Here is a 16198-nt window from a genome sequence, read left to right on the forward strand (position 1 = left end):
TCGCAACGTACAATATTCAAATCGCGTGAATAAGAATCGCAACACGCAAATATGAAAAGCTATGTTTGATATTAAAATCGTGTGAATAAGAATCGAGATATTAGCAGATTCCAGGCTTAGGACCTCCAAAAGGCTTGTCAGAAGCAGCGTCGTTTGAACTACAAAAATCGGATCTATCTGGAGGGTGGGTAAAAAATTCGGAAAATCTTATCTGCTGCGAGTAAAAGGGGAGAAAATAGCTAAAATAAGTAAAAATGAGAAAGGATTGGTAGCTATGTAGTTTGAATTTTCTGTTTCTTTTTGAAAATCGGTGAATTTTCTGAAAAAGCGGAATACTTATACAAAAAAGTGAAATTTTCAGAAAAATCTGAATTTTTGATGAAAAAAAACTGAAATTCAAGAGATAAAAGTGGAAAAAGCGGAAATCCGCTAAAAAGCGGAAAAATCTCATCCTTGTGAAGATTAATTTTCGATCATTCTTCCTTTATATCTAATTATTTTTTTCACTGAAAAATGTCAAAATTTGTCCTTTTAAAATACTAATTCGAAAACTTATTTTTGGCAGAAAATTGAACCAAACCATTTGAAACAACCAAAATCATTAGATTCTCTTTGATTGAATAACTTTTAATTTTCTAAAAAAACTGCAATATCGCTCCTTATAAAAACGAAAAATTCTATTGCGAATCATTTTCTTATTCTTTCTGTAAATAAATCAATTTAACTTTTCACACTTTTTAATTTCAAATCTGTACAATTTATATTTTAAATGTCTACCTATCAATGAAGAAATTCAGTTTTTATTTTTTCTTTGTATGCAATGCTCTCATATTTGGAACCTTTGACCACTCGATAGAAGAAACCGCATCTAAGCTAACATGCTTTCTAGAAAAGTAAATATTTCAACAGCATAGGATTAACAAGAAAACATGCTTTAGAGTGTTAAATCCAGTGCAATCTCTGAACCTATAAAAATGATTTATATGATTAGATTTTCATATTAACGCTATAAACTATGTGATTATAAGACTTCCGAATTTGAAAAAATAATTTTTAAGCAGTTATTTTTTTATCATCTTACTATGATATTGAGATAAACATTTGGTATTTATTTCTTTTGATAATGGAACAAAATTCAGTGTAAAAGAAGTACTCTAGATAATAAAACAGACAACCAAAAACTTAATAGTAGAGTAAAAGACCAAATCTTTATCATGACAGAATAATAAGAATAAAAAAAAGCATTAACTGCTTAAAAAGTATTTTTTTTACTAAGTTACAAAACCTTAGAATAAAGCAGTTTATAATGTGAATATGAAAATCTACCCATCTATAGTTATTTTTACAGCATTATACTTTCCTTTAAAGTCATATTTTGAGAATTATTTAATTTATTAAGCAGTGAATCAAAGTAACACAAAATACTGATACAAATACAAAATACTGTTAATATATAATCAAACATAAATGAAAACAGAACATTTCTCAAAAGAAAAATACCTAAACTTGTTCAACATTAAAATGATCAATCACAGTACCTGTTTTGAGTTATGTTCTTGTAAATGCTTTGCTCGGGTTCGTTTATGCGGGTGACCATAGAGACAATATATGCATTGCTCCAAGCCGGTTTCTAGATCTTCACGGTAAAGGTAGGAATTACCTTTAAAATCCTGCAAATCTGCCATCATCACATCAATACAATGTAAAAGAAGCAATCCATCTGCAGCAGTGCACCATGAGCGTCTTCAAGCAGAAAAAAAAAAAAACAATTTCAATTAAAACTAATATTAAAAATAACTCAAAATTCAATTTATTTTATTTAGTTTAATTTATCAATTAATTGAGGGTTAATGTTTTTTTAAAAATTAAAATAGTATAATTAAGTTAACACAAAAAGAAAAATAATAAAACCTTCATCCACAAAACCTTTGAATAACATTTAAAAGGAGAAGCAAAAAAATTTTTATCTATTAAATTTTATAGAGATCCAATTGCATTTCTGATTATTATACTTCATAAATATAGAGTATTATACCCTCATTTATTATTCTTCAATACATTTTTCTGTAAGATATTTTGCGGATTTATTTGACAAAATAAATGTCTCTTAAAAATCAGTGCACATTTTAATGAAGCATTATTAGTTTTTAATAAAACTAATCAAAAAAATTAACTATTAACTACATAGCTTTTAGCTGTTAAGAGACTTTGACAAAATTATACTAAAATTTCCTTGCCAAATAAAATAATCAGATTCTACTCTAAATTGAATTTGGGTTAACAGATAAAGAGTTAAACGAATGAAATAACTTTTTATAGGCAGTTTTTAATAACAAAAGAAAATATTAGATTGATTTAATGTTCATATTGCAAGTCTAAGTAACAGAAATATAAATAATGTACCAGCAGATAATAGATGAATTGCATTTCTTTAAGTTAAAATTATAAGTTTAAAAATTTTTAATTATAGACTATTTAAAAATAAAATAAGAACAAATAAATCTTTCATGATAGTAACAGTAAGCTTTCATAACTCACATAAATGTAAGAACAGGTCGTATCCTTCTTCAGTAACACAACAACCCAGGATGGGTCCTTGCCTTCTTCAGAATTCGATACCATATAACCTTTTCTTTAGCCAAAAACATTATAAAAAAAAACATCCAGTTATTTTTAATGTTTTCGGAATACCTAAGTTTGTGCTGCCCTCCCTTTTGAGTGACAGTAGAAATTAATTTTAATTTTTGTGCTTTAGGTCATCCTTTAACAATTAACAGCAGGAGTCTAAATCTTTTGATGAGCAATAATAAAACTTCATCCTCTCAATGACAATTTCACACAATATTATTTATCATTATAATTAACTCTTCAATTTATTATTGACACATTTTTTAAGCATTGCGAAATAATATTGCTTTAAAAATGTTGTTATAAAAGTTTCAGAATCTCTCTTGCGAAATTTTAAGTTATGATATTTATTTTATTAAAAAAAAAAAAAACTATAAGAAATACGAGCAAATGAAATGATACCTTCCAAGATATTCATGAGCTGTAAAGAGTAGCATAAGTGATGATGGCATTTTTGAACTGAGGTCAAAGTCGGTTAGAAAACTTCCAACACAAGCTTTAGAATTTCCACTCTCAGATACTTTCTCCTTTGAGCCAGGTTTTTTCACTTTTCTTTTTTCTTCACTGAAATTAAATAACTTTAAATTAACAATGGCTAGGATTGCAAGTTTGTCACAGGTGAAAAGGATCAAAATTCAAGAAAGATTTATTCAAGGAAATTTTAAAATTTTACAACTTTTAATGAGACTTGGTACCTTTAATACATAATCCAAGGGATAGAAAGACTACCTTGCTTGATAGATTTTGGATTACTTTCAAACAATTTTCTTAAAGTTTGCTATTGATCCTAAACGTTTCACCAATTATACTTCAATAGTTTTAAAGCTCCAGAAAAGTATTAATTGCTTTTTAAATGTAAGTAAAAACCCCCCAAAAAATATAATAATAATAATCAAATAAATCTCACATTCACAATATCACAACAAGCTTTGTGCAAATCGTAGTATTTTAAGAAATTTGCGGAATTCAGAACAAATATCAATATTTTGTAAAAATATGAGTCGCAACAAACTTATAACCCTAACAATGACTAATGAAAAGTTAAAGATGGGTGTAGTTAAAGCAAAATTTAAAATACGTTAAAAAGTAAGAAGTTTCAAAATCTTATATGCATAATCTTATATACAGTATAGATACAGTAAAAAAAAAAGTCAAAATCTTATATACAGTAAGTTTTAAATTATTAAATTATATTTTAGAGACACCACTTCAATAAATTCACTGGATTAATGTTGGAGTAAAGGTAGAACTAGATCAGTAACTTAACAGTCACATGTAAGGTTATCTCATGATATTAACCCACTGACGGTTCTGCACATAAAAAGTCGCATTTTAACCTGCAGTCTTCTCTGCATAGCAAAACCGGTTTTCCCATGTTAACTGATAGGGGAACAGTGTGTAGGGGAGAAACATTCTCCCAATTTTGCCCATTTCCTTAACCGCCAGTGGGTTAAAATGGGCTGTCACCAAAACAATGTTCTTTCTGTTAGGTTAGTAACACATTGGATGTAAACACAATGGTGAAAGCTTAAAATATCAATTAAGTCAAATTCCTAAACATGATTTATCCTATTTTTCGCTACAAAGGCAACTAGAACACATTTCTTTATATCAAAATTCAATATGTAAACGGTTAATTTTTTTAATATTAGTATCCCCCTGGATCTAGATGTTTTGGGTGATAAAATTTAGGCAAAGAGAAAGTCTACATACATATAGTTACAATCAAGATTACAGAAATAAATAAGTTAAGAAATAGATTATAAGTTAAGCATTATAAATGCCATGTTGAGTCAAATATTTCAGTTGCTCATAATAATTTGCTAAGTATTACAGAAGTCATTTTTATAAATTAAACTTAGAAGATTTCAATAACTAATTTTAAGACTTCTCAGAGGTGCCATTACTTTTAACACAATATAGAGCTTTCATTAAAAAAAAGAAAGTGTGGTTTCTTTATTAAAACAGTAATGTTAAGTATCAAGTTTAAGCACATCAATTAAAAGAAAAAAATTACGAGATCAGATTTGAAAGTATCTCTAAAATGAAACATGAAAAAACAATTTTCTTCCTAACAAATTAGAGTTTTAGTAGGAATCAAAATCGGGTAGCTTGATTATTTTTGAAAAATATGTTGACACAGGTACTTTTATCCACGTTCACAAAATGACGAGAATAAAAAAATGATTTACAAAGTTGAGTTTTTGTAGTATTATGTAGAAAAATGAGCTCAGAAAAATGCACATATTTAAATCAGATTTCAATTTTTTAAAAGAGTTATAGCTACCAAGGAATAACACAAACAATTTAAAAAAATAGTATCAATCATACAACTTACTTCAATATCAAGCGATACAGAATAATCCAAGGAAGCACAACAAGCGATGATGCATTGTCAGCAGAGAAATCATAATTTTCCATTTGTATCACTATCACAAGAATTAAATTCTGGGTCAAACGAACCAGCTTGGATTCATCAAGGTCACCAAGGTAATCAGAATTTATTTTAGCACAACTATAAAAAATATGTTTGAAACATTTAGCCACATCACTACTTATTCCCCAAAGATCACTTTAGTTTTGTAAATGAATTCTAATAGAAACAAAGAACTATACAGCCTGTTGGTGAAAATTTAGAATTTCCTTTATACATTTTTAGGGTTTGTTTATACATTTTTTCATGTAGTAGATTTATATCAGCAAGAATATAGGAATAGAAAATTTGATAAGAATGTACATGAATTCAATAAATTAAACATTAGAAATATAATATGTTTTAACCAATAACGAATTAAAACAGCCAGCAAGCCACATTAATGATTAAATGAGAAAAAAATTTTAATAATTACTTATCAAGTTTTTGAAGTAATTGAGCCATTGTTTCTGACCAATCACATCTCGCTGCATTCATAAATTGCTGCAAAGCTTCATTAAATGATACTTCACTCCAATAGACACATTCCTATTTTAAAAATTTTGAATTATTTAATAGTATCCAAGACATGCTGTTTTAGAAATAGATATACAAAACATATATCAATGAAAATCAAGATCTGGTTATTTTACATTACCTGATACATTTTTAAATCACATTAAACAAAAAATAATTGTCTTTAAGTAATTTAAGAAAAATAATAAATTAATGCTACTTTTCCTTTTATAGCATGCTGGTGCTTAAAACACTAACATATACTACTACTTAGCATGTTACATAAGAAAATTTCCATTAAATAAATTAAAAAAGAATAAATTTTTAATTTTTCGTCACACAATTTGGTACCTTCACACTTTACAATTTCGTAGTTAGAATTTCTAATTTTTGGTTCTTTCTGTTAAAATAATTAAAATGAGTTTTAAGAATAAACTCTGCAGTCTTTCCACGTTATTTGTTTGACAAACATTTTCCATCTGAAAATAATTTGTAGTGTTTCAAAATTTGGGTTCTACAGATTATTATTATAAATAATTAGGATTTATTTTTCATGTATAATTCTTACAGTTTGTAAAGATTGTCACACTATTGTTCAAAATGCACTTTTAGCAATTTTTTAAACAAATAATAATAAATACGGTAAGTGTTGCCTTAGATTCATATCATAGATAAGACAATGCCAATATCCTTAGTTAAAGCATTTAAATTATATTTGAAGGAAAAAGTAAAATAAATTAAGGGCAGAATGAAAACTTACTTTATATCTTTCTAAATTCCATAAAGAATTTTGTAAGAGTAGAAGCTGTGCATGTCTCTCTGGAACACCATCAAGATTTTGCTATTAAAAGAATAACAAATAAAATTAGCTCAAATGGAAGGTTATTATAATTCTTTTAAAAAACAAAATAAATAAAGGAAATTTTGTTAAGAAAAATTATTTTTTGCATTCTTCACTGATGAAAACTCCCATTTTATTACAAATAAACTTCTTTTAAACTGCTCTTCTTAATAAATTCAGGTGCAAGAAAATCCTTCCAATAATAATATTAATATGGAAATTGCAATATAGTCAATGCATATATCAAGCTGATTGTCATGAAAAGATTTAAATAGTTAGGTTTAAAGTTAAATGCTAACCTTACCAATTTTTTAAAAAAAAATACTCTTTTTTTATTGTTAAATGTAAGGAACTAAAACAAAACATTATGTTAAAAACTTTATGGCAAAAAAAAATATTACATAAACTTCAGCAAAGCTTTTGCCATTTTTATCACTATTATGTGAACATAACTTTATTTATTAATCAAGCAATGGGGAAACCTTACACACAATCAGGAAAAAATGTCTGTCCTTCCTCAAAAGAAATTAAATAAATCTAAAAGTAAAGATTTGCAAACTGCAAAACAAAACAAAATATTTTCTTTCATCTTCCATCGCTTAAAAGTAGGATAAAAACAAATCATACACACAATGCTTTGAGATTTCTCAGAATAATAAATAATTGCAAAATGTATGAACACAAAATAAAGGAAAAATGGTGGAAACAATTAAAAAGAATTAATAATAGAAAAATATATTTAAGCTAACTAATCAATTACAGTCAATATTCTTTTTCTTTCTAACAAATACAAATTAATTGCATATTTATAGCAAATAATAGGTAATGCTTTATAAGTTGGTTTGCTTTATAAACTAAGAACTATGAATCAGCATTTGTGGGTTAAAAGATCAAAATGGAGCATTTCTTTTTTAATAATTGATTATAGAATTTTTTTTCGAATTTGTGATTCGTCTGATGATAAAAAATTCTAATATAAAGATTTAGCAAAACAAGTACCAATAATGTAAAAATATTTTAAAGATAATAAGCCTTTCCTCTCCTTCATGGATTGAAATTTAATGAATAAAGCCATCTTTTTCACAATAATTTTGAATTTGTGCCTAAGCAAGAGTAGCCATTTTTAAAAAAAATTGATTAGAGGTTATTTTTTTCATTGATAAAGAGTTTTAACATCAAAGCTTAGCATAATAAGTACAAATGTTATAAATTTAAAAAAATAATAAACCTTTCGTTTTGTCCGTGGTTGGTTAAATGACAAAACAAGAAGATCTACAACTGCAGTATAGTCTTTATGTTCATACAATCGTTGTACTTCTTCTAAAGATTGGCATCTTTGTAGAGATTCAAGCTGTTGTTGAACATTACCTTAAAATTACAAACATTAGAATAAAAATTTGTGAGCCACTAATACATTTGATTTGTCTATACATTTACCAAAATTATTTTAATATCGATGAACATGCTTTTAGATCATAATAAATGGTTCGGTTGGTTGGTTCTAATGCCACTTGCCACACGGGCAAGCCTGCTTGGTGAAACCGAGCAAATTTAAGGCAGAGTGTGCGATTCTTGTTCTTCAGTGGCGCCATCTATGGCCAAGAATTTGACTTCTACCACACCATACGTCATACCTGTTTATAAGGCGGATCCATTCATACATCCACAGATCGTAATTTTGACCTGAATCAGATAACGATCGATCTCCAATCCAGTACCCCCAGAGGTTTGATTTATTATGGGAACATGGAGGACTTTGCGACTCGAGAGAATTTTAATGTGCATCAGTCACCAACTACACGGGGAGTCTTCGACCAGCGGGGTTCGAATCCACGAACTCTCGGACACGGGTCCAGCGCCCCACTGACCAGGCTATCCCGGCCCATATAAATAAATATATTGCACAAACAAGGACAAAGTTGTTAACTCTAAAGTTACTACAAAGCAGAGAAAAATATAGAAGATTCATTCAAGAAAATTACACAACTTAGAACACGCATAATTTATTCTTATCCAGCAGTTTTAAATGCACACTTTATTCTTTATTCATAAGGTCTAATTTTTATTCTATGAAAATACTTCATTTTAGCATTTTAAAACAGCAAATTAGTTTAAAGTATTTTCTATCTATTAATAAAACACATTTATTTCAAATAAAATAACTTTGCATTTTTATTTATTATAAAGTATGCATAAAATACAGCAAAGAACGCCCAATTATTTCCTTTAAAATTTGCATTTTTGTTTAAATTTTTTAGAACAAAATTTACTTTAGCACAAGTATATTACGTTAAATTTTTTAAAAAGAAAAGTATTTTCAACTAATAAACATTGCCCAGTATAAACAATTTATTCTAAGGTAAACAAAAGTATAGGTGAAAGTTATAATAAATATTTTAAAAAACTCAAAATAGGAAGTTATTTTTTGAAGAAAAAAAATGCAACATTAACATTTATTTTTAAAATAAACTTAATATTTCAAGCAAATTCTTTCAAACAAAATCTTAGAACAATAAAAAGATTCATCTTACTAGCTGTAATGATGTTATTAACACTAATATTCTGTACTATAATTTTTGCTGGAACATTTTCTTCATCACTGAAAACATCACACAACTGTAAGAAAAAAATAAAAAATATCATAAAAACACTTAGTTTCATGTGCACAAGCACAACAACAACTGTAGAACAGAATATTACACAAAATTATTTGTCATGGTTCAAAAGAAATGTTAACCAAATTCCCCTCCAATGCTAGACAATTCAGAAGTATTTAATAATTTTTTTTTCAAGTGATAACATATCTTACTCTATATTTCCTAAGCAACAGGCTTTTCTAAGAAATTTCCCCTAAACATTGTAAGGTAGTAGTAGGAAAATGTTGTCCAATGATGCACAGCTCAAAAGGAATTTTATTATATTTCTTTCCATTACTAGGCAACTGGAAAGAGTTCGATAAATTTCTTTAATTTGTCTCAAGTTATAATAGATATTTTAAAAAACTATTGCGGAACATAGTAGAATGTTTCCTTCACTTTGGCATGTTTTAAGGTTAAAATTAAGAGATCATATTATTTATTTTTTAAAGATTTTTAAAAATTTGTAAAGTTTAATAAAATTGAATAACTTTTACATTTTAATACCTTTTTTCTAATAAAGCTTGATAAATAAAAAGCTATAAGTTTTATACTAAGCAATAGAATTTTTGATAAATTTAATTATGATTATGAGAGTAAGACATAACAAAGTTCCTAGGATACTTCAAATAATACCTTATATTAGAACAAAATATAACTTTTTAAGTTAAGGCCCCATTTATAAAATGTGTGGACTTACTTTAGTGAAATTCATTATGACTAAATACACAAAATGAGTGATAAAAATTATAAACTTGAAAATATAAATGTTTATTATAAAAAATAAGAATAAATTAAAAGTATTCATACCTTTCCCATACAACATACAGCTAAATCAACTTCTCCTTCAAGACTATGAAATTTGGTTTTCAACCACAGGGCTATAATAAAAAACAATTTCCATTTATACTAATATTATTATTACAACTTTCGCAAGCACCATTTTGAATGCTTATATTTATAAAAGCTCACCACGAATTGAATACGTTAGCCACTCTTCAATTAAAGCATCTCTCCTGACTGTTAGGTGTACTAGAAATTCCATATCAGAATGAAAATCATTTCCAACGTTTTCAGAACCGTGTTGGAGATTTGATGTAGAGGATGTTCTAATTGAAAAGAAAAAATACAATAAACATACAGACCAAAAATCAAATTTTCATGATTAAAATTTAAATGCGGTAGTTTAAAGCTCGAAACTAACTGCAGTTGAAATTTAAAAAAGTCTCACAAGAAATTTATAAGCACAGATTCAAGTCTATGTCTAAGTAGCATTTAAAAAAAATTTAAGAACTAAATTAAGATATGATTAGAAAATTTTATTATTAATTTAATTTTTAAATAATTTAAACTTGGTTATTTTTGTAATAAAAAATTTAATTTTTAGTTATATTCTATAAAAGTAACTTATTTCCTTCTGTTTCATGAAAACCAAAGAAATAAACATTTTACAATGCTTCGACTGAGCGAACAAATAATTTAGTTTAATAATTTTAATTTAGTAATAATTTTAGTAGTGTTTAAATAAACAAAATTATTATTTATTTTTCAGGTTTTAAGTAGCTGTTTATTATTATTATATATATGTATACAGAATATTATTAATAGTAGCTACTATTTTGTACAAAGTTGGGTAACAAATGTAAATTATTTCAAATTTTATTTTTTCTCTGTTACTTGAATTTAAAAATAATTACGTTTCTACATTGTGTCTGAGACTTAGCTAAAGCATTTTGATTAGTTCTGTCCATAGTTTAAGAATAGCACTTAGTTTGCTATTTAAAGAAGAAATAAAATTCTGAACATCAATTATAAATACTTAGTTGCTTAGAGACAGATAAATTGTTTAGATCAAACTCCTAGTACTTATTTCCTTGTCTTTGTCTGTATAGAACTTTGTTTTCACACAAATAATTATTGATACTCATAAAAACTACTAATTATAATATGGGAACCATTGATGTTTTTTGCCAACCCAAGCATCGAAGAAAATATTATATAATGAATTAAAATTATTAATTACATATTTTGAAATAATAAGGTTTAATTTCAGGACATCAGAATTGATAAAGTGCAACATTACTAAATATATATTTTTTTAAATAACTTCCTTATTAATTTACAATCTTTCTTTATAAAATTTTAGTTGCAACTAAAATTTATTTTTAATTTAAGCAGTTATCTTTAATTTTAAAATAAAAATATCTAAGGAGAACAGAAAAAAAATTTACAAGTGCACTTTAAACTTTTGTGTAGGCTTTTTCATACAGTAAAATTTTTTTCTTCATAACTATAACAGTGCATATTGTAAGATGGACAGAGCTTCTGTTTAGTTTTTTTTTTCTTTAACTTCCATGGAACTTTAAAGTCAGAAACTAGGTTCAACTGGTTCTGTTATGGAATTAATTTTGGTTGTTTGATCTTAACAATAGGTATCAAACATGCTTTGAAGCCTGTAAAGGCTTATATAGGTTATGAATAAAGATGAGGCAAATATTTTCCTTTTTGTTATAGGCTAAGCTTACACTTAACTTTACTACATCACAATATTAAAATTTCAAGTGTTGTTCATTTCATTGAGCTTCTTGCATTCCCATTTCTAATACCTTTCTCTCTAATCAAAAGTAATCAAAACTAAATAATTAAGATAAAATTCGAAATGAATCACTTACCCTTTAGGTGAAAATGACATTGTATGACCAGTACTTAGATACCACTTGTCAACTTTAAATTCACAAAAAACAAGAATGGCCTGGAATGTAAAAAACCATTATAATATTCATTTTTAAAATATTATTGTATTTTCAATATTATTTTAAGGTACAATGCTTAGATTTCTCTTTGCTCAGCATCTTGCCAATAATGTTGATACTTACTTATCAATAAAAAACAAATGCATATATTTCAACAAATGTTATCTGAGCAAGTAGCTTTTTGTTGATTGAAAACTGCTTGGAAATTTTTTTAAATTCATTTATGAAAAACTATTTTTCCAGATTTGATAACTATAATGATGGTTAGGGAAGGGGTAAAAAAAGTAAAAGACCATAATTGAAATGAAATCCCAAAAAACTAAGTGAAATTTTACAAAACATTCATTTTCAGGTTTTAGAAGAACGGACAAAGTTTGCTTTTCCACAAGAAAGATTGATATTAAAAATTTGATTTTCTAATGTATTTAAGTACAATAACACAACTTTTTTAAATATATATATATATATATAGTGGTGGCCAAAAGTGTGGACATTTTTTGAAAGTTTCATGTTTTTCAACTTTGTGCACTTGTAGAATATATTAATTTTCACTTAAATACAAATGTTTAGATATCAAATTGAAGGTAATTTAATGTAGAATTTAATAACGAAAGCAGAATTAAAATATCTGTATTACAAAAAAAGTTATGCTCAATTTAGTAAAACAAACAAACACAAATCATTTTGAATAAGGACGTGTTTTGTAATAAAAGCATACTAGCCAATCGCAAACACTGTTCTTAGGACCAATCAAATGTCTGTAACTATAGTTTAGGTTATTTGGATGGTATAAGAGTTATTGTTGTGGAAATATTTTGCAGAATGATGCATACTAGTACAATTAAATAGAGTATTGCTGTTTTTACATATTTAAAGTCCTTTTTTTTAATTAAACTAATTTTAAACAATATCATCAACAAGAAGAACTAATAGGACATCTACAAAAAGAAGCCAAATTGTCATACAGAGAAAATGGCCTCTCTTATGCTGAAATTGCAAGACAAGTTGGTGGTTCAGCGACTTGTTCTAGTGTACGAAAGTTCTGTTTACGTTATGAAAAAACGAAATCAGTGGAAAATAAAGCCAAATCAGGACGAAAAAAATGCACAAGTGCTACTGCTGATAGAAAAATTAAACGGCCATGCCTTCAAGATAGAAAAATTTCATCAGATGCCATTAGATGTAAATTGAATGCAGCGGGTATTGCAGTAAGTTCAAGAACAATAAGAAGAAGGTTATCAGGATTGGACTACAAGCTAGAATTCCAAGGAAAAAACCATATTTAAATTAAAAGCAACGCAAAAAACGAGTTAAGTGGGCAAAAGAACACATATAATGGTCAGAAAATCAATGGAAGCAAGTAATCTGGAGCGATGAGAGTAAAATATTGCTCTTTGGTAGTGATGGTAGAAAATACGTGAGACGTAGAGTAGGGGAAGCACTTCATCCTGATTGCATTGAAGCAATTACAAAGAACTCAACAAATGTCATGATTTGGGCATTTATGTCTGCAGATGGTGTAGGCCGAATTCAAGTGATTGATGGCATCCTGAATTCCAAAAAATACATCGAAACTGTCCTTAAAACTAAAATTGATACCTTCTATCAGGGATATCTTCCCCAACAATGCACCATTTATTTTTCAGCAGGATTCAGCTCCATGCCACACAGCAAAAGTAGGCAAAGCATGGTTTCAAAATAAAGGCATAGATATATTACCATGGCCAGGAAACAGCCCTGATCTCAATCCAATTGAAAATTTGTGGCGACATTCGAAAATTCTTGTACGAAAAAAACGTCCATCCAATAAAAGACAACTTATTGAAGCTATAATTGATTCTTGGCACCATGTGATTACGAAAGATGAACGCCAAATACTCGTTCACTCCATGAAAAGATGTTGTGAAGTTGTCTTAAAAAATAAGGGTTATCCTACTAAGAATTGATTGTGTAAGTATCACTTTAAAAAAATGCAAATCTAAGATAGATCTTACTATTAGTTGCATAACTTTTTCTGTAATACAGATATATATGTATACAGANATTTTTTAAATATACAAAACAGCCAATGCGAGTGCAAATTTACATTTTAAAATGCTAACAACAATGCTATTTATTGAATTTTTTTACAAAAAGTTCTTTTAGTAGTATAGTATTTGATCTTGGAGCAAAAGACTGTCAATTGTCGTATTTCGTGAGAATCACCCCATATGTATATATATATATATATATATATACAAAAATTAAAAAAAGAAAAAAACATGAAGAAAATTAAGAAGAAGAATAAGTTTTATTTACTGTGCATAAGCTGCAAGTAAATAGAACTCATAAAATAAGTTCAAAATGTAGAGAAAACGTGGAAAAAATTGCAGAACAATGAAAAAATGGGAAAATTAAAATAATAATAAAAATAATGAGAAACTGGAAAAAAATCGCAAAAAAGGGAAAAAAATTAATAAAAATCCGAAAAATAAAAGATATAATCTTTTCATCAGCTCACACGATTATATCCGCAAAAAGGAGTGTTTTCTAATATCGTATCAATATAGCAAAAGCAAAATATATCAATACAATACTGTGAGGAGCACTGAAAAAAAATATTTTACAAAAAATTTACAACAAATAAAATAGAACACATTAAGTAAAAATATCATGTAAAAACAGAAAATAAAATATAAAGAAAATCAAACACACTTCAGTACTGCAGTAAGAATGCACTTTAATACAAAACCCCTCCTTTTACGCTTCTACCTCAATTTGCACTTTTGGTTTCATGTTTTGTAATCTGGCAATCTCGTTATGAAAATATTTTAAATCATTCTTAAAAAATTTCCCGTTTATGAAAGTTCATTTGAATTCGCTACTCACTTTATAGATTTCGTTTTATGTTTAATTCTGTTTTTTTCTTTCCTTTTTTTTTCTTATTTTATTTCCTGTTTTAACGTGATATTTTTACTCAATGTGTTCTATTTTATTTGTTGTAAATTTGTTGTAAAATTTTTTGAGTGCTCCTCACACTATTGTATTGATATATTTTGCTTTGGATACATTGATACAATATTAGAAAGCACTCCTTTTTTGCAGATATAATCATGTGAGCTGATGAAAACATGATATCTTTTATTTTCCGGATTTTTATTAATTTTTTCCTTTTTACGGATTTTTTTCCGTTTCCTATTATTATCCGGTTTCTTTTTATTATAATTTTTCTTTTTCGCCCTTTTTTCATTGTTCTGTAATTTTTTCCATGTTTTCTCTACATTTTGAACTTTGTTACCTATCTCAATTGATCAACAAACACCAGCAATTTTTTTTATTTCATTTATTTATTTTAAACTCATATATGTTAAAGTTAAATATTATAATGGAATTTAACTTAGATAATTAAAAATTATTTTGCCAAGTTTAAACAATATGATGAAATAATATGTTGTGAGGCAACTTATTTATAAAAATTTTTATCACCTAGTCAGAAAAAAAAATTTAAATCTTTGAAGATAGCAATTCCAATTTAGTCAATGAATATAGAACTAAATGCAATATAAAATAATTTAAAAAAAAACATTCTTGAATTCTAAGTTAAACATATTTTAAAAAATTCAACTGAAACATATGTCTAACTGAAAATGTAAAAAAGGAAAAAAATATTCAGAAAGGTTTTTTGTTTGAAAATTGTTAGGTCTTATTATGAAAAACTAATATCCATAAAAAAATTGTCATAAGTTAAAAGAAAACTTACATATCCCATTTCTTTTAAACGACGCAGTTCAGTTGATTGACTAAAAGTAAACAAAAAAGTTCAAAAATAATACATTAATTGCGCAACAAATGAAGAAAACTAAAAGAACTATGAAGCCATTTAAAACTAATTACCTGAAAATATTTGGAACAGTTATATGTTTTCTCAGTCTTTGAAATGCTGAACAGTAAACATCAATAACGGTTTTTGGCCTACAAATATTAGAAATATTTTATGATAAAAAATACAACAGCAAATAGTTTGAGTACATAAATAAAACTCAAATTTAATTTTTAAAAAAATTGAACAGATGAAATACTAGACGATATTTAAAGGGCATGGTTGAACTAAAATGCCCTTTAACATGTTCTTTCAATAAACTTGTCACTTCTGAATTATATGAGAGTACAAAAGATGTTGTTTGTTCATCTAAAGCTAACTTGAAAATCCTCGAAGTTAAATTCTAATTTTTGATTATTTATATAGATGTGGAAGGTAAAATTTTATTAAAATTTAAAAAACGAGATATTTTTTTATAAAAATATATTGATAGAAAAATAGATTATGGATGAATAAAAATTGTATAGGCAAAAAAATTGGATGGAAGAAATGTTAATTGAAGAGTTTAGTCAAAGAAAGTGAAAATATTCAAGTTCTTAAAATCACTAAAAT

General features: G+C 26.8%; 1 protein-coding gene across 3 annotated transcripts in view; it reads right to left on the reverse strand.

The window, feature by feature from the left end:
- LOC107441829 (calcineurin-binding protein cabin-1) overlaps positions 1-16198 on the reverse strand; it is a 74007-nt gene that overhangs the window by 29920 nt on the left and 27889 nt on the right. For 2 of the 3 annotated variants that reach the window (XM_071184738.1, XM_016055212.4), the window contains exons 16-27: positions 15661-15738; positions 15527-15566; positions 11707-11786; positions 10007-10143; positions 9845-9915; positions 8930-9014; positions 7627-7766; positions 6318-6398; positions 5478-5590; positions 4967-5143; positions 3031-3192; positions 1539-1743 (exon numbers count right to left, since the gene is read on the reverse strand). In XM_071184738.1, coding sequence (XP_071040839.1) covers positions 1539-1743; positions 3031-3192; positions 4967-5143; positions 5478-5590; positions 6318-6398; positions 7627-7766; positions 8930-9014; positions 9845-9915; positions 10007-10143; positions 11707-11786; positions 15527-15566; positions 15661-15738 — 1369 coding nt within the window. The remainder of the gene's footprint in view (positions 1-1538; positions 1744-3030; positions 3193-4966; positions 5144-5477; positions 5591-6317; positions 6399-7626; positions 7767-8929; positions 9015-9844; positions 9916-10006; positions 10144-11706; positions 11787-15526; positions 15567-15660; positions 15739-16198) is intronic. The other variant, XM_071184741.1, reaches the window with a different exon arrangement.

This window comes from Parasteatoda tepidariorum, chromosome 1 (genome assembly GCF_043381705.1).
Source record: "Parasteatoda tepidariorum isolate YZ-2023 chromosome 1, CAS_Ptep_4.0, whole genome shotgun sequence".
In the NCBI taxonomy this organism is placed as follows: Eukaryota; Metazoa; Arthropoda; class Arachnida; order Araneae; family Theridiidae; genus Parasteatoda; species Parasteatoda tepidariorum.